The sequence below is a fragment of the Giraffa tippelskirchi genome, chromosome 6 (genome assembly GCF_054371585.1).
Source record: "Giraffa tippelskirchi isolate mGirTip1 chromosome 6, T2T-mGirTip1v1.2.pri, whole genome shotgun sequence".
Classification (NCBI taxonomy): domain Eukaryota; kingdom Metazoa; phylum Chordata; class Mammalia; order Artiodactyla; family Giraffidae; genus Giraffa; species Giraffa tippelskirchi.
Window position 1 is genome coordinate 22,055,925 of NC_137280.1, and position 23,246 is coordinate 22,079,170.

Below are 23,246 nucleotides of genomic sequence, written 5' to 3' on the forward strand. Positions count from 1 at the left end.
GATTTTGGATCTTAGTCCTACCACTTATTAGTTAGCTGTGTTGTTGATTATTTATAACAGATTGCCTAGCCTCTCTCAATTTTAATTTTCTCGTCTCCATTCTCATTTCAGAACTATAATTGTGAAGAGAAAATGAAAAAGATATATATATATATATAAAGCATGGTACATACAAAGCATTCAGTAAATATTAGCTAATATTAGTGAGATCAGCTTCTTAAGTACTTCGATTTACTCATTTGTAAGATTAGAGGGTTGAAGTCTTTATATTTGTATTGCTGTTTATATAAATATATTTAAAATGTCATAGCTTTTCATGATTAAATTAAAGTAGATACCATATGCCTTAGAAGTCATAGAAGTCATCTAATCCATCTTATGTTAACAGATGAAGAAACAGCCCCAGAGGCTGTGCTTGCCCAAGGCCACATAACTAGGCTAGCAGAGTCAAGTAAAGTGGAGACTTATTTTTAAAGATACTTTAAACAGATTATACTATTTTCCTTTTATAGTGGATTGGGTTATAGGCACATTATTTGTTAAACTTGCACTGTCTGCATGAAACTATTTGATACCTTTGGTGAGGGAACAACACAAGAAGTTGTGCGCAAATTAATGTGAAACAAGGCTCATGCCTTTGGAGGACTTTACAGTCCTCCTTACATTACTGCAATTATCTTGCTGATGTAACTCAACATTTTACTGAGCCTGCAGATTTTAATTCCTGGCTTGACTGATTGACGGTGAATATAATAGTCTTTGTACTTTGCCCTGCTAACAAGGAGAATTTACTGGGAAAATTTGGGTATTATTAAAAACATTTTCATGAGAATGCCATAGTGCTTGAGTGTACTACTTTTGTATAAGGTAGGTGGCCTAACGTGGGAAGAAAATCAGTAAAAATATCTAAAATAATTTTTGAAAATTTTAACTTTGAAGATTAAACATTATTTTCTTTTTCATTTTAGGGCACTGTCAGTGGTGTATTGCTAGTTACACCAAATAATATAATGTTTGATCCACATAAAACTGACCCATTGGTTCAAGAGAATGGCTGTGAGGAATATGGCATCATGTGTCCAATGGAAGAGGTGATGTCAGCGGCAATGTACAAAGAAATTTTGGATAGCAAAATAAAGGAATCCTTACCCATGTAAGAGTGATATTTATACTCCTTTGCAATTTGATTTCATCTAGTCAGTTGACCTTGGTCTAATAACCCTTAAGTATATCTTAATAGTTTTATTATAGATGTTTTTCATTTTATCAGTAATGAAACATATATAGTATTGAAAAGATTATTGTTACTGTACTGGAATAGTTAGGAATTGTTTTAAATTGATATTTGCATATTTGGTCAGAGAACCTGATATTTACAAGTAACCTGTAGTATTCATTTAATTCAATGTTTACCAGCCTTTTTTCTTCAAATACAGAATTCATAACTGTAAGTTATTTTTATTAGTAATTTAAAGTAATATAAGTAATTAAGGATACCTTTCAAATTTTCCTTAGAAGAGCCTGAAGAGTTGGGTATGGGATTTGGAAGAGGTCATGAACAAAGACCTGATATTGATAAAACCAGAGCAGCTTTGTCTTTTATTTACTGATTTATATGTTTGCATCCTTCTCTCTCAGGAAAGTATAAAATATAGGGGAGAAGACCCACAGATTGCACAAGTTTAAAGTTAACCTTGGAATGTACTGCTTATGGAATTTGTGTGTTTCAGGTAAAAGATGTGAGGTTACAGGTCAACACAGCCTGTGAAAGTAATGTGTTTAACTAAAGGAATGACAGAGAGAAAAGGGAAGGATAATAAATAAAAGAAGAAAATAAAAGATAGGTATACAAAGGAAAGGAATAGGAAGGTACAAAGGAAGAAAATTGAAATAGAAAAGAACTTCCCTATTTCTTCGTACATTTGTCATTCCTTTGTCAACAGTTTAAAAACTGTCTTCACTTTAACTGATACTGAGATTTCTGTCCCTGTAATAACTTACAAAGTTGATAATGATTTTTTTAAAATTAACCTTTGTGAGACAGAACTACTTACAAAAGAGACTTAAAAAAGAAAGTTATTTTTGTTTCTGAGGCATAACTACATAAATTGTTAGAATACCTAAGGTAGAATAAGATCATTTCTTTAAGAAGGTCCATTATACCTGCCACCCCAATAGATAACTGTTTTGGCTTGGTGAACTCGTCTTTAGAGGTGTAGATTATTCCTAAGATTGCCTCTACTGTTAGTTATTTAATATATCATCATCCAAAATCAGTCTGAGGAATAAAGATTACTGTGGCAGCTGGAGAGGTGAGACAAAGGTGAAGGAGTGAAGGATTAGATTAAAAGAGAATCAAGATTATAGGTATGTCAGTCATGGGTGAGATCATTTTCTCTTGCCCTGATTTTCCATTTGTGTTAGGATACTTTGGGATTTTATTGAGTATTATGTGGTATGGTCCATAACTATTCTACACAGATGGTGTAGAACTCTTCCTCTTCCTCTTGTAAATCACTTTTTTATCATTTAGACCATCACCTGGAAAGACCATCTATTTGATCCAAACATTTAAAAAAATTACTCCAAAAAGGCATTTCTTTCAATCCTGCCTTATGAATTGATTAAAAACAAATATCTGGCAACAGATCAGATAAATGAGTTGTGTGGTTTTGCAGAATAATGTTATGTATGGTAAAATGAGGTGTATAAGATTTGATTGGTTTTCTTCTGTCTTATACTGGGAAGTTGATTTCAAAGGTATTGTTCAGGAACAATAGCAGCATGACTGACATAAAAAAAAAGTTACAACACTTACCTGAATCTGTGTCCTGTTGGATTTACTTAACTTTATCTCTTACCTAAGGGTCTTCTACAGATAGTTTCTCAAACCTTTTTGCTGAGTTCCAGGACTCTTGCCTGGAAAATCCCATGATGGAGCAACATGACATGCTGCAGTCCCTGGGGTTACAAAGAGCCGGACTTCACTTTCTTTCAGTACCCTATATGTGCAGTTTTAGTTGATCACCAGTAGATGACACTGTTACATATTTAATAGCACAGACTGCTACTGCTGCTGCTAAGTCGCTTCAGTCGTGTCCGACTCTGCGTGACCCCACAGACGGCAGCCCAACAGGCTCCCCTGTCCCTGGGATTCTCCAGGCAAGAACACTGGGGTGGGTTGCCATTTCCTTCTCCAATGCATGAAAGTGAAAAGTGAAAGTGAAGTCGCTCAATCGTCTCCGACTCCTAGCGACCCCATGGACTGCAGCCCACCAGGCTCCTCCATCCATGGGGTTTTACAGGCAAGGGTACTGGAGTGGGGTGCCATTGCCTTCTCCGACTAGATGCTTGCATTTCTTAAGGTGAATCAATCAGTGCAAGGAAAGCAGAGATAGGAATTGGACTTCAACTAATTGATACTTTTTAAAAACTAAATTTTACCTATCCTATGCACAATAAAAATTATGTTTATCATTATGAAAATATCAAATACTAGAATAAGAGGAAAAGAGTTACCCAACTTCACCATCCAGAGGTCACCAATAAATTTTGTGTCAACTTACTTCCCAGTATTTTCTATCTTTTCCCACTAAAAACTCATGTAGTTTCCATTTACTAGTTTTTAGCCATCATTTTAAATTGTTGATTTGTATACCATGCTGTAGTGTTTTCACTGCCTCCTTGTAGAACTTAAACTACCTAACCTTTGAACATTAGTGCTTGTATATTACAAATGGCATTAAACATGGAAATCTAGAAATAACGATGAATCATTCAGCTAGCTAATATCTAACCTGTTAGTTGAACAAGTTCTCTTAGAATTGTCAAGAGTTGTAACTGGAACCATGAAGAATCCCTCTAAGTACTTTTGCCTTGATTCTGTTCAGGTTGATTTTTAGATTTGCATTTGAGTCATTTATTTTAGTTTAATGTCTATTTAAATCTATATAAGCACTATGTGTGTGTACATAGTATAAGTCACTGTGCTTTATTAACACATTTATATTTTTAATCAAAACTTTATTTAAGCCTATTTTTCATATTTCATCAGTGAGTAAATTTTAGTTTAGAATTACAGCTTCATGCAAAAGTTGTGTCTTCAACTTCTCTTCAGGTAGATCAATTCAGTAAATCTTACATTGATATTTCCCATATCTTAAGTAGTTGATGCAAAAACTTGACTTAATTACTTGTTCTATATGAATCAGTTTTTTAGTATGCTGTTAAGAGATGTATGCTACGTTCTTTTAGAAAAGCCTTTTTAGTGATATTCAGTGTTAAGTTTGTGGAAAATAAAATTCTATAATTTAAAAAATAATAACTTTAAATTTTGTTTACTGACAGAGAGATAGATCAGTTATCAGGAAGGGACTTCTGCCATTTAAAGAAAGTGACAAGAAGTAATACTGATGAAATAGACTCAAGAATCCGTGATGCAGGTAATGATAGTGCCAGCACTGCTCCTAGGAGCACTGAGGAGTCTCTTTCTGAAGATGTGTTCACAGAATCAGAACTCTCTCCTATTCGGGAGGAGCTTATTTCTTCAGATGAGCTGCGACACGATAAATCATCTGGTGCGTCATCAGAATCTGTGCAGACCATCACTCAGAGTGGAGTAGAGTGTTCGACAGTCATATCAGAGGCCGCTGGTACTCCCGATCACTTAAAATCTGGTTCTGGACATACTGCCAATGAAGTTGGGACTCCTTCTCTTAAAACTGGTTTAAATAATCTTGAAATGGCCACTAAGGAAGGAGATCAGGCTACAGATAATCTTCAAAAAATATCAGGTCTTAAAGAACAAAGCACAGGTATAAAAAAAGGTAACCAGGATTTTCCTCTTAATGAGAATTCACTACATCAAGAAGAAGTTGAAAAAGAAAGTATGCCTTGTGGGGAAGCAATAGAATTTAAACAAAAGCAAGATGTCAACAAAGGAAAACAAGGAAGGGAACAAAATCAGGACTCAGAGACTGAGGTAGAAGAGCTACGGAAACTCTGGAAATCCCATTCCATGCAACAAACTAAACAGCAAAGGGAGAATATTCAACAGGTGTCACAAAAAGAAATTAAGCATAAAATAGCAACAGCCGATATAGAAGGTAAGTGTTGAGGAATATATTAAGTTAGTCTTACTTTATATTGTCTCCCTCTTTGCTCACTGACTCAAAAATTGCTATATCTTAGGCCACCCTGAAGGATAATCTAGTGGCCCTTGATGGATGTTTCTCTGGGACAAGTACATAGTGTCTGGTTTCTACTGTCTTATCTCACAGTGGATTGTACACATAATGAGCATCTTTTCCACCATGTTTAAGCTTTCCTGATTGACTGCATTCTGTCTTTAAACAATTTATTTCTTGAAAATGAACACAAGTCTATAATACCTCTGATTTCTCCCTTTTTTTTTTTTCATTTAGTTCTTGGTATGTTTTAAAATTGTGTAGTGTGTTAGTTGCTCAGTCATGTCTGACCCTTTGCAACCCCATGGACTGTAGCCCACCAAACTCCTTTGTCCATGAAATTTTCCAGGCGAGAATACTGCAGTGGGTAGACATTCCCTTCTCCAGGGGATCTTCCAAGCCCAGGGATTGAACCTAGGTCTCCTGCTTTGCAGGCAGATTCTTTCTAGTTTGAGCCACCAGGGAAGCCCCTTAAAATTGTATATATATCATAATTGCAATTTGTAATTGCCAAAGTTATATAATCCCTTCATTTTTTAAAAGTGTAATTAGATATAAAAATCTGTTTCTGAAATTCTTCCAAGTATCCACAAGTTCCATCATCATCTGATTGTTTTTCTTTAAAAAGCAGTACTAAGGAGACTTCCCTGGCTGTCCACTGGTTAAGGCTGTGCTTCCAGTGCAGGGGGCCCAAGTTCAATCCCTGGTCGAGGAACTAAGATCCCAGATGCCATGCGCTGTGGCCATAGATTTTTTTTTTAATTTAAAATAAATAAAAAGCAGAACTAAGATAAGTTAAATACCATTTTCTCTTTCAACTTTGTATTTTCATACTGTTTACTTTTGAAAATGATAGTAATCGTTTTTATTTCTACTACACAATGATTCTGCTTTGTACATTATGTTAAAAGTGGTGTAACTCAAGTATCTTCGCTAACATTTCTCATATTCTGTTGGAGTATTGATTTCAGATTAATCTAATTTATATATTTCTGTTTTATAATTAAAATTTTAATTGTTAAAATATGCATGAAATAAGATTTACGAGTTTAACCATTTTTAATGTAAAATATAGGAGCTTTAGGCATATTCTCATTGCTGTACAACCATCACCACCATCCATTTCCAGAACTTTTTCATCTTCCTGAGCTGAAACTCTCTACTCATTAAATGATAACTTCCATTCTCCCCTCCTTACAGTCCTTGGCAAGCACCATTCTTCGTTTTGTCTCTATGAATTGTGTCTCTACCCTAAGTATCTCATACAAGTGGGATCATACAATATTTTCCCTTTTGTGTGTGGCTTATATCCGTTAGCATAATGCCTTCAAGTTTCATCTATGTTGTAGTGTGTAAGAATTTTCTTTCTATATAAAGCTGAATAATATTCCATTGTACATAGCACATTTTCTTTATATGTTCATTTGTTGATGGACATTTGAATTGTTTCCTCCTTTTAGCTGTTGTGAATAATAATGCTGCTATGAACATTAGTGTACAAATAATTTGTTTGATTTCCAGAAGTAGAGTTGCTGGATTCTATGGTAATTCTGTGTTTACCTTTTTGATGAACCATTGATCTGTTTTCCACAGTGGCTGTACCATTTTATAGTCCCACCAGTGACACACTAGGGTTTGATTCAGTTTTTCGAAACAGGGAATTGTCTTTACATTTAGATATCCTGAATTTAGATATACTGAGATATACTGTATATAATTTAGATATACCGAAGACCTAAAGATTATATTCAATAGATGTTGAGAAATTACATTCTATAAGAGATTGAATATTTTTTCATTATTCAGAGTTAATGAATGTTCACTAAAGAACTTTTGACAAATATGTTGCTTTTTAGAAAATTATAAAAAATTACTTAGAATTCATCACCTGGAGATGATCATTGTTAATATTTGGTGTATTTATCTTTGCTCTTTAGTGCATATGTGTATCTACATACACACATTTATATACACACACATAAACAATATTGATATAATTTGTATATATCTTTATATGTGTATATGTTTCATATAAAATTAGGATTACATGTAGTATAGTTTCTTGCTTTTTTCACTTCATATTTTATGTCATGAACATTTTCCTGTGTCATTATACAGTTGACCCTTGAACAGCTCAAGGGTTAAGGGGTGACACATACTTCTCTCCCACATTCAAAATTTAATGTATAACTTTACAATCTGCCCTACATATTTGTGGCCCTGCATACATGGATTCAGCCAACCATGTATCGTAGTATTACAGTGTGTATTATTTGAAGAAGATCTACATCTAAGTGGACCTGTGCAATTCAACCCTGTGTTGTTCAAGGGCCAACTTGAACCCTTGTAGTTCTTTCATGGTTTTTAATGGCCCTGTAATTTAGCTATTTCTGTATTTATTAAGACAGTCAGTTGTTATTAACAATTCATATTATTAAGATTGATGTTGTGATGAATGCTTGCATAGATATCTTTATTTGATATGTTTGTGTTTGGTTGTCTTATGTTCTGAAATCTTTGAAAATGATAAAATGTTGCATTCTGGTTGACCCAGTAATACAGTAGACTACTTGTATTTTATTGCGTTTGTTTTGGGTGCAGGGTTTGATTGGGTTTTCTTATTGTGACACGTTGCTAAAAGGAGAAAGTTTGGTAGATATGTTTAGATAGGTGTTTCTGGATTGCTGCTATTTGGTTTCTTCTTTTTGTGTGTGCATGTGGAGGGAGGACAAGAAAATTAGTTTTACGTAGCTGGTTTTAAGGAACTTGAGATTCTATATAGGGAAATGTTCAAAGTTTCTGATCTTTTATCATAAAACTATATAATGTAAATATATAATGGAATATAATTGTGAGAAGAATAGTAAAAGTTCATTCTTTTAACCTGATGCAACTGCTGTGACTCAGATAGATTATGTACCTTGCACAGTGTTACACAGAACAAAGCCATGACTAGTATCCAGATCTCCTGACTATAGCAAAGTGCTTTTTCTCCCATAGTATGCCTCCTTTGTAAGCTAATTAATGTCTAGTTTCCTGAATTGATCTATATTGTCAGACCTTCAGTGTGTCAAATGTCAGCATCTGTGGTTGGAAAGATTAGAGATAATTCAGGCTTAATAAACTACTCAGATGGCTGAATCTAGCATATTGTTTTTGTCACACCTTCATATGTATGTAAAAGCTTCAGAAACTTTTTTACTGAATTTTTTCTGTAACAACCATATTACAGTAAAATTTGAAAATTCTACAAACTTATTTAGATATTGTTCTAGAAGGGTGATAGTGTGCAGAATATTGTATACGTATGTGTATGAATAATTACTTTAGTGTGGTTGTTACAAAAATTTAACCTGAATTTCTGGATCTTCCACTTTTTTTCCTAATACCCTTAGACATATTATCAGTTCATAGCTTGGGTGTTAGTTTATTAGTCTAGCTATACTTGTCACTTTACTTTTGATGGAAAAATATATAAGCTACTTAAGAGAATTCACCTTTCAGTAAATTAACATTTTATTCTGTAATTATTTGTCAGAAGTTTGAAGATAAACATTACTTAGTCTAAATTGTTTTAAATTATTCAAACATGGTGTATGAGAATTGAATAAACACTCTATCTCAATTCTAGGTTCTGCACTTTTAAAAGAAAAGAGAAGGCATCGATTGCATAAGTTCTTATGTCTCAGAGTTGGAAAACCTATGAGGAAAACATTTGTATCTCAAGCAAGTGCAACAATGCAACAGTATGCACAGAGAGATAAGAAACATGAATATTGGTTTGCTGTGCCACAAGAAAGGTAAAACAATAACAACAAAATCTGGAAAACATTGAGATTCCTTGAGTTGAAATTATTTTGTATAACAGTTCACACCAGTAGCAAAGTACTGAAATAGTTTATGATTAAAACCTGACATTAAATCTGTTCAAAATCAGTTAGCTCCTCTTTCCTACTCTTTAATTTACCCCACTTTTAATTTTAGTCCTCTTTGTGGTTTAATGCAAAAAATATGAATATATACCTCGTGTTACTAGTAAACAGTCATAGTTAAAATGTTTTAGATCAAGAAGGTTCATTAAAATATTAACTGGTACAGCGCCACCTCAAGGCAGGAAATGATACAATTTTCTTTTTTTTTGCTTTTTATTTTGTATTTTGTTAACTGGTATAGCCATTTATCACTGTTGTGATAGTTTCAGGTGAAGAGCAAAGGGACTCAACGATACATATACATGTATCCATTCTTCCCCAAACTCCCCTCCTGTTCAGGATGCCACATAACATTGAGCAGAGTTCCATGTACTATACAGAAGGTCTTTGTTGGTTATCCATTTTAAATATAGCAGTGTGTACATGTCCATCCCAAACTCCCTAACTATATATAATTTGTTTTTTAAAAATTTCATCAAATCCTTTCTATTATAAATGCTTGCTGTATACATAGCACTAAATTAGCTACTAAAAGGATCTGGTCTTCAAATTATTTTTTATACTCACTGCACAGTAAAATTTCTCATATTATGATTGAGCAATATTTGTAAAGGATGTCTGTTATCACTGTAGTGTAAATACTGACATTTTAAGTTCACTGTATCATAAATAATGACATTCTAAGTTAAAACTTACATTTATCTATTAAATATATCCAGTGGGATTTAGATAATGTAACAGTTTGCCCTCTACGATTATATTATACATTTAAACACTACTTGAATTTGCTCTTCTAAAACAGTTAAAATTTGCATCGCTGCTTTTCTCTTTGAATTTATATTTCAATTATACTTCCTCATAGAATCTTATTATAAGGTAGTATATTTTTATTCCTTTTTACATTTTTTGCAACAAATTGCATATGCTTAAGCATTTATCTGGGGTTTCCCAGGTGGTGCTGGTGTTAAAGAACCCGCCTGCCAATGCAGGAGACATGAGACGCCAGTTCGATCCCTGGGTCAGGAAGATCCCCGGGAGAAGGGCATGGCAACCCACTCCAGTATTCTTGCCTGGAGAATCCTCATGGACAGAGGAGCCTGGCAGGCTACAGTCCATAGGTTCGCAAAGAGACGTTACTGAAGCGACTGAGCATGCATGCACACATTTATCTGTGTGTGTGTACTGACATTACACATACTAAACATTTTCTGTCATTATTCTCAAAACAGTGAAGGGTCTAAGCCTCACCCTACTTGTTAACAAGTTGGCCTGCCTCAGTTTAATGAGTGCTGGCAGAAAAGAATCACAACAGCAGCAGTCACAGCTCTAGCACTTGTATGAGTTCGAGCTTCATTTCCCACAGTTGGGTGTGAAGAAGGCCAAGTGACAGCTGCATGTGCCATGGATTATGTTAAAGAAGAGGAACCATAAGTTTAGGGAACCTAAAACTTCTATAATGTACAGTAAGCATGGTTGCCCTTTGATCCAGAGTAAGATACTAATGGGCTTTCCAAGTGGCTCAGTGGTAAAGAATCTGTCTGCCAAGCAGGAGACACGTGTTCGATCCCTGGGTCAGGAAGATCCCCTAGAGAAGGAAACGGCAACCCACTTCAGTATTCTTGCCTGGGAAATCCCACGGACAAAGGAGCCTGGTGGGCTACAGTCCATGGGGTCACAGAAGAGTCAGACACAACGTAGCGACTAAACTTCCACCACAAGATACTGAATATCTCCGCCTTCTGAAACCACTCTATGCTTTATTTTCTGTGCAAACATACATGAAAAGGTAGTGCTGAACAAAGGTACACAGTGCCTCTGCTCATAAGACATGCAGAAATCCAAGAGAAAATTGTCTTTCAACACCTACATTCTTCCAAATATTAATTAAACCTGGAAGAAAATTTTATCATTAAAATTATTACTAATGAACAGTTGATCAAAGCAACATGAATTATAATTTATCATACAGTTATTACACATAAAATGTAAAATACAGGAAATGTCTTAATAAAATAGGGCTTTCTCCCAGTTAGTTTTTGTATCCATTGATGAATATTGTTCATTGAAATGATAAGACTCGGTGGCTCAGTTCTGCCCCCTCTCTTTTTTCTTTTTCTATAAGTACTAAAAAGCTTTGTTCATAAAAAAGTCTATGAAACTGAGAAGTTTTATAACAATGTCAGTCAGTTCTTTAAACATGTTTCTGTTTATATTCTAAAATTAATCATCTTTCATCAAAATTATTTTTGGTAACCATCATTGAATAGCTTCATTCAGTTTTGTGGAAATTAGTGAATTGGAAACCACCTGATATGCAAAAGGACTTATTACCCAGTCTTTAAAATCTTTCCCTATCTCAGTACCAACTTTGGGCAACCTAGAAGTTTTTATACTGGAAGTTTTCTACCTATAAAGACATGTACCATTGTAAAATTCTGGATGAGTGAGGATTGTACTTTGGTGAAAGCAGAGAAGAAGCAATCTGTAAGATATCTTAACCGTGCTGTTCTCAAGCAGATGAGTATGAGTGAAGATTACCATATGGAAACGGAAGAGAAAGAGCTTGATTCCCTTAAATCGATCTTACATGTGTGTGTACTTCTTGGAAAGGCTTTATATGTTCCTCTGAAGACTTACTTTCAAGAATATAATAATAAAATTCTTTTCTCTCCCTCCTCACCTAAATATACAGTACAATCCGTGCGTTCAAGAAAATGTGATTGGAATAATTTAAAAATATGATATGATTTGCATAATTCATGAGTACATGAAAGGCAAAGAGCCAGATACTCTGATCTGCCAGTGATACCAAGATAATTACAATGAAATATTCAACCCTATTATATCTTTAGTTAAAAACAACATAAGGATTTATTTTTCCCTTAGTGTTGGCTTTGTTTTAATTTTTGCATGAAATTTTCCATTTTAATATTGTCCTTGCACCTTCACTAATGTTCACTAAAAATTAGTTCTATTAGAATTTTGAACTTTTAAGTATTTTATGAAAAAAGTTGCTTCATAGAGACAAAGTATCTGAAAGTTGATACTTAATACCTTTTTAAAGCATTAGTTGCCACATAACAAATGACACTATTAAAAATTTATTTTATTGAGGAAAATGTCCAGGACAGTTGATTATTGATTGCTATATGTTAGTAGAGCGTTTTATAATCACTTCTCAGTTATCCATACCAATTAAAGCCAACAAAGCATAGCTATTTGAAATGTGCGTTTGACCCCTCAGATAATTTTTATTTCAGGGATTTAGGCTTTAGTAAACAAAATTTAAAGAAGAAACATAAAAGTTAAATATAATTAAATTTCTGTTAACCTGGGAAAAACCTGTATAGTGGTCAGGTTTCAAAATAGGTAATTAGAGTAAGTTCTTAGTTGTATTTTAGATAATTAGATCATTGTGTGATTGAGGTTAAAATGGTGAGTTCGATTTTCCTTCCCATTATCAAGTTTCTTTCATGAAAAGAAATGTTACCATGGACAGCATCTGAGCTAGTCAAAACCAGGCTGAAGAAAATCCTAGTGTAGTTAGGAGCTTGACGGAACACAGCCCCAAAAGTTTAAGTTAATGTCTTCCTGGTAGTGGGCTTTGTTTTATTTTTAAATAAAGAATAGTATATGTTATATTTTGAATATTTTAAGTCTTCCAAGTTTTGTGAAGCTGTTTAACAAAAATAATTTTAAAATTCTTGCTAACAACTCAGAATAGCAGATCTATTATTCATAATCACTCATTCTAACAGGACAGACCACTTGTATGCCTTCTTCATTCAGTGGAGTCCAGAAACATACGCAGAAGATACTGGTGAATATACCAAAGAACCTGGATTTATAGTAGTAAAAAAGATTGAAGAATCTGAAACAAATGAGGATTCTACTAATGAAGCAGCAGCTAGAGAATGGGAGGTAAGGGGAAAAATGTGAAGCTTTCATTTATCTTTTTTCTTTGTATGAATTTATAGTTTTAGAGTTGGCAAAGTTCAAGTGCTCTTTAAATGAGTAATATTTTAAAGGTTCACTGTCCTTGTATATAAGTGTTTATTGAATAAATCTGATTAGTAACTTTGGTTTATTCCTTTTCACCATTTCCCTTTTGCTTTAAAATGCTAGAGAAGCAGCCTATCAGCAGTAAAATGCCTTTTATTGAGTGAACTTTAGGAATAATTACTGTTATACTAATTTTCATAGAACATTTATTGCAGATCTGATTCACTTGAATGTTATCTCCTGCATGGAGGAGGCGTAGCAGTTATTTAACACGTTCATGCAAATTAGCACTCCTTCTAAGCTCATATCCAAGCATTATCTTGACATCAGTTTAGCAATATGCAAAGGAAATATGCTGATGCTAATTTTACAAAGTAATGAAAGTTTTATGCGCTGCTCAAATTTACTGAGCTTGTATAATTGGTCAAATTAACACTAAACAACTTTTTTTAACCCCTCTTAGATCTATCTTGCATATTATGATTTTACATGCTTTGTCATATGGGATTGATAGAGTGACATATCTGGTCTTTGTTTTGTTATGGTTCCCTGGAGTCACCTCTTCATGCATTAGAAAATACAGAGCAGATGCTAAAATGTGATAATAAACTGAATCAAATTTTGTTATCCATCTGGTGTTGTTTGTGGTTGTTTATGTGATGAATGTATATGTACTTAACATGTATAATGGTTAAAGGTATACATGGCATGTCTTTTGTTTAAAACGCACACCTGATATTGTATGTGCCTCAGTCCGTTCTGTGTAGTATATTCAGCATCAGTTTCTACTGTGACTACGATATAATGGAGGAAAAGAGTTAACATATACTGAGCATTTATTTTGAGTTATTTTAATATTTAGACCGATATTATTAATCTCCCTACCAGCTTTCACAATAGCCATGAACTGGAAACAACCTGAATGCCTGTCTGCAGGTTATTGGATAAAAAAAATTTTGGAATATTTATAAAATTCCAAATAATGAAGCAACGAAAAGGTTCTGTTGATACAACAATATGGATGAGTCTCACAGAATAAACGAAGCCAAGCCAGACATGCAAGACAATATATTATATAATTCCATTTACATAAAATTCAAAAGGGCAAAACTAGTCAAAAGTCCACCAGACTACCTGTTTCTGGGAGTTTAGGGGTTGTCTAGGCTCAGGAGGGAATATAGAGTACTGGAGATGGTCATGTATTTTATTCTGGGTGATGATTTACTTGGGTGTTGGCATACGCAAAACAATCCCTTTGTATTTACAATTTAGATTTAGAAGACTTTTAAAATAGCCCAGGTGATCAAGGATGTAAACCTATACTAAAGCAGTAACAAACAAAGGTAGAATGGAAAAGGATAAAATAAAGTGTTTTCAAAAGGTATTACCTAGCTAATAAAACAGAATATAGTGACAGATGATGGTAAAGTACTAACTTAGGTGGCAAGGTGGATGGCAGTATTTTCAGTCAAGTCAGAGAACTGACAGGTTTCTCTCTTCTGAGATTGAAACACTTAATTTTGGAAATAATAGACTTTATTACTAATTTTTTTAGTATTAACTATTTTTATTTAAAAGGAACCATCTTAGTTCTTATGGACAACTCTGCAGATTATAATTTCTAAAGAAAAAGAGTTTTCTCACCTGTTTTCAACTAGAATTGATTCAAATAAAAAGAAGACAAAAAATTAATAAAAAATTAAATTTTAGAAACTTTCTGCTGTGTTGTCAGAAACATTTTGCTGCACTAACAGAGTAGCCACTAGTGACATGTGGCTTTTGAATACTTGAAATGTGGCTAATGCCACTAAGGTACTGAATTTTTAATTGTTTAATTTTGATTAAACATAAAAACCAATACTTGATTCAGTATTGGATGACTTTTAGATAAGTTTTGAACAACTTAGATATATCAATCTATTTCATAAAATCTCAATATGATCTCATAAATAAGATCAGGTATTTCCTGTGAAAATCTGGTATCTGCATTGAGATGTAGTTAAATATGCTAATTAATTCCTGTAAATACAATAGCCCCTCCCACTTGTAGCTGTTGAGCAAGGAAATATGGCTAGTCCAAATAGAGATAGTCTGTAAATATAAAATATATGCTGGTTTTTAAAGATTCAGAACTGAAAGAAAAAATGGAAGATATCATTAATTCTTACATTGATTATGTTGAAATGATAATGTTTTGGATATATTGAATTAAGTAAATATATTAAAATTGATTTATTTTTTTGTTTTTTAATGTGGCCACTAGAAAATTTATAATGGCATATGTCTTGCATTGTATTTCTCTTGTATAGTATTGGTCTAGTGTCTGACAGCTACTAAGTACAAAAAAGCTGGGATTTTTTTTTCCCATCAAAAGTCTGTTCCTTACCTTAGAGTTCACTCTTGGTGCTGTACATTCTCTGGGTTTGAGCAAATGTAAGAGAACATAAAAAGTATCTTAAATGTTTAAAGGATGTTTTTTAAAAGGGAATTTGAGGTGGATGAACCTCGAGCCTGTTATACAGAGTGAAGTAAGTCAGAGAAAAACAAATGTTATATGTTAACGCATACATATAGATTCTAGAAAAATGGTACTGATGAACCTACTTGCTTACTTGCAGGGCAGGAGTAGAGATGCAGGTGTAGAGAACGGACTTGTGATCACAGCAGGGGAAGGAAAGGGTGGGACAAATTGAGATAGTAACATTACATATATGCATTGTCATGTGCAAATTAGATAGCTAGTGGGAAGTTGCTGTATAACACAAGGAGCTCAACCCAGTGGTCTCTGGCAAATTATAGGGGTGGGAGGGAAGTTTAGGAGAGAGGGAATATATGTATACTTATGGCTGATCCACAGTTTTGTATGACAGAAGCCAACACAACATTATAAAGCAATTATCCTCTAAATAAAGATAAATTTTAGAAAGGGAATTTGACTAGAGAACCTACATAAAATAACAATAACTCAAAATTTCTACCTAGGTGTAGAGAATAGGTGACTTAGAATTTAAGATGAATTTATTATGAATTTATTTCATGCTGACACGAAATTTGTACATTGGGGAACGTTTGCCTGTGATAAACTTACCTTCTCTACTTCTTTTCTGTTCTCCCTTCCTATTCCCCCTTCCCTTCCCCCTACCTATGTAAGCATCATGAGGGCAGGGTTTTATGGGTTTCATACACTGCTCTATCTGCTGAGCTATGAACAGTGCAGTCATATAATTGACCCTTAGTAAATACTACAGCATTAGTGAATAAATTTGGACATAGATTAAAATAAATAATAAATATAACTTGTACTTGTTAACAATTGGTCTGAAATAAGTTATGTCACTTGTAGTAAATATTTTATCATAAAGCCATAAACTCTTAGAATTGAAATTACTGACAGTTCAGCCTCTCTCATTTTACATTTTGTATCATTCTTGATTCTACTTTAGCATATTTAGTGATAAGGAGCTTATTACCTCAAAGGGCAGTGCTTCTCAGTTTAGGACAGTTCTGTTAGAATGTTCTTTCTTTTAGTGAGTTTGAAGAAATATACCTTTGTAAGTTTAATACATTTATCTTTGTTCTTCCTTCCTGTGCACATTAGTAACAACAAAATTTTTCTGTGTAATATGATAACGTTATGATTTATTATCAAATATTAATATTTAAATATTATTCTTTATTATTATATTTTTAAAAAATCCTCTACCAAGATTATTTTCACTGGTACTTCTGTTTGACTTTAATAACTTCTTTGATCCGACACTGTCTTCATCACTACCCTAAAAGGACATTAACTGTAGCATCCCAAATTAATAAAATGTGCATCTTTGTTAGCAAGAAAAAATTTATAAATTTGGAACAATTTAAGTTCCCAAATGTGCAAATTAAAAGTCAGTTCTACTGAAGATAGAAAGGGCTTGAATTTGAGAATTAGATATGATGAAAAAAGGAAGGAAGAAAAGAGTAATGTTAAGAGATTTGTACAGTGAATTCCAGAAAGAGGTGAGGGCCGCAGAAACCTACCTTTACTAGCAAAGAGAAAAGATAGCTGCATTTTAAGATTGTTAGCAGTACGAACCCTTTATAATACATCAGAACTAAGATTTCTGAATACTTGGAGAAAAAATCTGAGAAATACTATATGTGTAACTCAAGATGTGTGTTGGATTGACGTTATTTGTTATGTATACTTTATTCAAATTTAGTCGTTAGTAAATATAGTTAGCATAAAACATCAGCTTACCTCACCTTGTTTCTTTTTTAACCATACTGTCTTGAGTATCTTAAGAATAAATTCTTCTGCTGTTGGTAGTTCAATAGCCCTACCTTGCAGCTGAAGCAGAACAATTTCTACAATTGGTAGTCTTCTCTGTTTTTTTCCGGTACTCAGTTCCAGAAATCAGTAAAGCATGTCTACTGAAGAAAATGTGTTATGTGGGCTTTTGCAATTTTGTGAGAAATATTCCTTTTTCATGGGGATTCTTTTTATGAATTTTCATTGAAAACACACTAATGGCATTTCAGCAATGTAAGGAAGATCCTGAGGTGAAGGTGGGAAAAGATACCTGTTGACCTCCGACTATTTGCTGATGATTGTGCTTTTATTTGATTAATACATAAATACAGAGGTTAACAGTATAGTGAATTTGCATGTACCACTCAGCTTTATCAACTTATTTCATTTATAATTCTTTTCCACAGTTCGTCACATTTCTTCACATGTGATAAAAATGTTTAAAATACACATAATATGAGGGTATTTTTACAAATTGCTGTTTGAGTCAGCATCCCAGCATGTGGCATATAGTTCTCTGACCAGGGATGGAACCTGGGCCCTCTGCATTGGGAGTGCAGAGTTTTAGCCACTGGACCACCACAGAAATCCCAAAGCCTGTTTTATTTTTAAGATTCATGTGAATTTTGCATTTATCTTAATTTATCTGATATACATAAAAAACCTTTTAAAATTCCTGATCATGAAGTAAAAGTGATACTACAGGAGAGAAGAAAATTATTCTGGTTTACTCTTCACTTTTCACACTTGCCTAAGTATTGACAAAAATATCTTACATTGAGTTTTTGGTTTCTGATATGACTTCTCCATTTTATGTGCTTGACATTACTCACATTTTCTCAAACGATCCAAGCTTTCATTTAAGTGAAAGTATAAAGGTGGCATTAGTACTAGTGGTACTAGTGGCTCAGATCATGAACTGCTTATTGCCAAATTCAGACTTAAATTGAAGAAAGTAGGGAAAACCACTAGTCCATTCAGGTATGACCTAGAACAAATCCCTTATGAGTATACACTAGAAGTGACAAATAGATTTAAGGGACTAGATCTGACAGAGTACCTGATGAACTATGGACAGAGGTTCGTGACATTGTACAGGAGACAGGGATCAAGACAATCCCCATGGAAAACAAATGAAAAAAAGCAAAATGGCTGTCTGAGGAGTCCTTACACATAGCTGGGAAGAGAAGAGAAACGAAAAGCAAAGGAGAAAAGGAAAGATATTCCCATCTGAATGCAGAGTTCCAAAGAATCACAACGAGAGATAAGAAAGCCTTCCTCAGCGATCAATGCAAAGAAATAGAGGAAATCAACAGACTGGGAAAGACTAGAGATCTCTTCAAGAAAATTAGAGATACCAAAGGAATATATCATGCAAAGATAGGCTCGATAAAGGACAGAAATGGTATGGACCTAACAGAAGCAGAAGATATTAAGAAGAGGTGGCAAGAATACACAGAAGAACTGTACAAAAAAGATCTTCACGACCCAAATAATCACGATGGTGTGATCACTCACCTAGAACCAGACATCCTGGAATGTGAAGTCAAGTGGGCCTTAGAAAGCATCACTACGAACAAAGCTAGTGGAGGGGATGGAATTCCAGGTGAGCTATTTCAAATCCTCAAAGGTGATGCTGTGAAAGTGCTGCACTCGATATGCCAGCAAATTTGGAAAACTCAGCAGTGGCCACAGGACTGGAAAAGGTCAGTTTTCATTCCAATCCCAAAGAAAGGCAATGCCAAAGAATGCTCAAACTACCGCACAATTGCACTCATCTCACATGCTAGTAAAGTAATGCTCAAAATTCTCCAAGCCAGTCTTCAGCAATATGTGAACCGTGAACTTCCAGATGTTCAAGCTGGTTTTAGAAAAGGCAGAGGAACCGGAGGTCAAATTGCCAATATCCGCTGGATCATCGAAAAAGCAAGAGAGTTCCAGAAAAACATCTATTTCTGCTTTATTGACTATGCCAAAGCCTTTGACTGTGTGGATCACAATAAACTGGAAAATTCTGAAAGAAATGGGAATACCAGACCATCTGACCTGTCTCTTGAGAAACCTGTATGCAGGTCAGGAAGCAACAGTTAGAGCTGGACATGGAACAACAGACTGGTTCCAAATAGGAAAAGGAGGACGTCAAGGCTGTATATCGTCACCCTGCTTATTTAACTTCTATGCAGAGTACATCATGAGAAACGCTGGGCTGGAAGAAACACAAGCTGGAATCAAGATTGCTGGGAGAAATATCAATAACCTCAGATATGTGGAAGACACCACTCTTATGGCAGAAAGTGAAGAAGAACTAAAGAGCCTCTTGATGAAAGTGAAAGAGGAGAGTGAAAAAGTTGGCTTAGAGCGCAACGTTCAGAAAACTAAGATCATGGCATCTGGTCCCATCACTTCATGGGAAATTGATGAGGAAACAGTGGAAACAGTGTCAGACTTTATTTTTTGGGGCTCCAGAATCACTGCTGATGGTGATTGCAGCCATGAAATTAAAAGACGCTTACTCCTTGGAAGGAAGGTTATGGCCAACCTAGATAGCATATTTAAAAGCAAAGACATTACTTTGCCAACAAATGTGCATCTAGTCAAGGCTATGGCTTTTGCAGTGGTCATGTATGGATGTGAGAGTTGGACCGTGAAGAAAACTGAGTGCCACAGAATTGATGCTTTTGAACTGTGGTGTTGGAGAAGACTCTTGAGAGTCCCTTGGACTGCAAGGAGATCCAATCAATCCATCCTAAAAGAGATCAATCCTGGGTGTTCATTGGAAGGACTGATGTTGAATGCTGGAACTCCAATACTTTGGCCACTTCATGCGAAGAGTTGACTCATTGGAAAAGACCCTAATGCTTGGTAGGATTGGGGGCAGGCGGAGAAGGGGACGACAGAGGATGAGATGGCTGGATGGCATCACCGACTCGATGGACATGGGTTTGGGTAGACTCCGGGAGTTGGTGAGGACAGAGAGCCCTGGCGTGCTGCAATTCATGGGGTCGCAAAGAGTCGGACATGGCTGAGCGACTGAGCTGAACTGAGTGGTAAAGAACCTTCTTGCCAGTGCAGGACACACAAGAGATGTGGGTTTAATCCCTGGGTCGGGATGATGCCCTGGAGGAGTGCATGGCAACCCACTCCAGTATTCTTGCCTGGAGAATCCCATGGACAGAGGAGCCTGGTGGGCCATGGTCCATAGGGTCATAGAGTTGAACATGACTGATGCAACTTAACATGTATGCATAAATATAAATTTATTGGCTACTTATTAAATAAACCTGTACAAAGGTTTTGTAATTATGCCAAATATTTTAAAATTTGCTTTCTGATGAAATTTTGTAAATCATTTATAGGATCTTCCCATTTTGACATTAATTTTTAGTGTTTAATATATTTAACCTAACCTTAGCAATTTAGGCTGTAAGATTTATCATATTATATCTTCAGTGATTTGGTTTTCCTCTTGGATGTGGTAATTACTATGTGGAATCAGTTCTGTTGTCTTATTTGTCATTAAATAGAGTAATTGCTATGGTGTTTTATTAGATTTCTCAGAGAAGACTTAACAGTTTCGTATTGCTGCAACTTTAAGAACCAACAGTTTCAGGAGGCTTCCATTGTTTGGTTAGTGTTTTACTTCTTAAGCTACCAGACAATGAGTATTCTGGAGTTAAAGACATTGTTTGTGTGTGTGTGTTTAATTAAAGTAGCAAGTAGTGCCAAAATTAAAATTGAGTCAATATGTAAAACAAAGCAATTCCTGATCTCTTCTCAGCCTAGTCAGCAAAATCCATACAGAATTGATTTTGTTCAAAATAAAAGTAGCATCTGGTCCCATCACTTCATGGGAAATAGATGGGGAAACAGTGGAAACAGTGTCAGACTTTATTTTTTGGGGCTCCAAAATCACTGCTGATGGTGATTGCAGCCGTGAAATTAAAAGACGCTTACTCCTTGGAAGGAAGGTTATGGCCAACCTTGATAGCATATTTAAAAGCAAAGACATTACTTTGCCAACAAAGGTCCGTCTAGTCAAGGCTGTGGTTTTTCCAGTGGTCGTGTATGGATGTGAGAGTTGGACAGTGAAGAAAGCTGAGTGCCACAGAATTGATGCTTTTGAACTGTGGTGTTGGAGAAGACTCTTGAGAGTCCCTTGGACTGTAAGGAGATCCTATCCATCCATCCTACAGGAGATTGGTCCTGGGTGTTCATTGGAAGGACTGATATTGAAGCTGAAACTCCAATACTTTGGCCACCTCATGCGAAGAGTTGACTCATTGGAAAAGACCCTGATGCTGGGAAGGATTGAGGGCAGGAGGAGAAGGGGATGACAGAGGATGGGATGGTTGGATGGCATCACTGACTCAGTGGACACGGGTTTGGGTGAACTCCAGGAGTTGGTAACGGACAGAGAGGCCTGGCGTGCTGCAATTCATGGGGTAGCAAAGAGTCGGACACGACTGAGCGACTGAACTGAACTGAACTGAACTATCTCTGCATCACTAAATTGAGGTCACATTTCTCAGATAAAAGCAATTAAAAAAGAATATACTTTTGTATAAAAATTGAATCACATAGGATTACAAATCATAACACCAAAAGTAATTCAGTAAATCTGAAAAATTTGTAAATCAAAAGCATTAAAAATAATTAGAATTTATGAGTTAACACAAATTGTCTTGTATAATATTTCCATATTGATTATTTGTGACCTCTTTATTGAGGTATGATTGATATATAAAAAACTGTTCATGTTTAATATATACAACTTGAGTTTGGAGACAAATATACATCCATGCAAAATTCAGGCTTAAATTGAAGAAAGTAGGGAAAATCACTAGACCTTTAAGGTATGACCTTAAATCAGATCACCTAACGATTATACAGTGGGGGTGACAAATAGATTCAGAGGATTAGATCTGATAGACAGAGTGCCTGTAGAACTGTGAATGGAGGTTCATAACATTGTACAGGAGATGGTGACCAAAACCATCCCCAAGGAAAAGAAATGCAAGAAGGAATAGTGGTTTTCAGAGGAGGCCTTATAAATAGCTGAGAAAAGAAGAGAAGTGAAAGGAAAAGGATAAAGGGAAAGATATCTGAATACAGAGTTCTATAGAATAGCAGGGAGAGAGAAGACAGCTTTAAGTGAACAATGCAAAGAAATAGAGGAAAACAATAGAATGGGAAAGACTAGAGGATCTCTTAAAGAAAATTGGAAATACCAAGGGAACATTTCATGCAAAGATGGGCATAATAAAGGACAGAAACGGCAAGAATCTAACAGAAGCAGAAAAGATGATGAAGAGATGGCAAGAACACACAGAAAAACTAGACAAAAAGGTCTTTATGACCTTGATAACCGTGATGGTGTGGTCACTCACCTAGAGCCAGACTTCTGGAGTATGAAGTCAAGTGGGTGTTATGAAGCATTACTATGAACAAAGCTAGTGAATTCCAAGTGAACTATTTCAAGTCTTAAAAGATGAAGCTGTTAAAGTGCTGCACTCATTATGGCAGCAGATTTGGAAAACTCAGCAGTGGCCTCAAGACTGGAAAAGGTCCATTCATTTCAATCTCAAAGAAAGGCAACGCCAAAGAATGTTCAAATTACTCTACAACTGGACTCATTTAACATGCCAGCAAGATTATGCTCAAAATCTTTCAAGCTAGACTTCAACAGTACATAAACTGAGAACTTCCAGTTGTACAAGCTGGATTTAGAAAAAGCAGATCAACCAGAGATCAAATTGCCAACATCTGTTGTATCATGAGAAAAGCATCTACTTCTGCTTCATTGACTACACCAAAGCCTTTGACTTCTGGATCACA

General features: G+C 35.0%; 1 protein-coding gene across 49 annotated transcripts in view; it reads left to right on the forward strand.

Moving 5' to 3' along the window:
* The window catches only part of OXR1 (oxidation resistance 1), a 492,548-nt gene that overhangs the window by 441,794 nt on the left and 27,508 nt on the right, over window positions 1-23,246 (forward strand). For 44 of the 49 annotated variants that reach the window (XM_081500394.1, XM_081500407.1, XM_081500389.1 and 41 more), the window contains 4 exons: window positions 969-1,153; window positions 4,348-5,105; window positions 8,818-8,986; window positions 12,877-13,039. In XM_081500394.1, the coding sequence (XP_081356520.1) occupies window positions 969-1,153; window positions 4,348-5,105; window positions 8,818-8,986; window positions 12,877-13,039 (1,275 nt within the window). Of the gene's footprint in view, window positions 1-968; window positions 1,154-4,347; window positions 5,112-8,817; window positions 8,987-12,876; window positions 13,040-23,246 lie in introns of all 49 variants that reach the window. The other 5 variants (XM_081500398.1, XM_081500385.1, XM_081500411.1 and 2 more) reach the window with 1 other exon arrangement.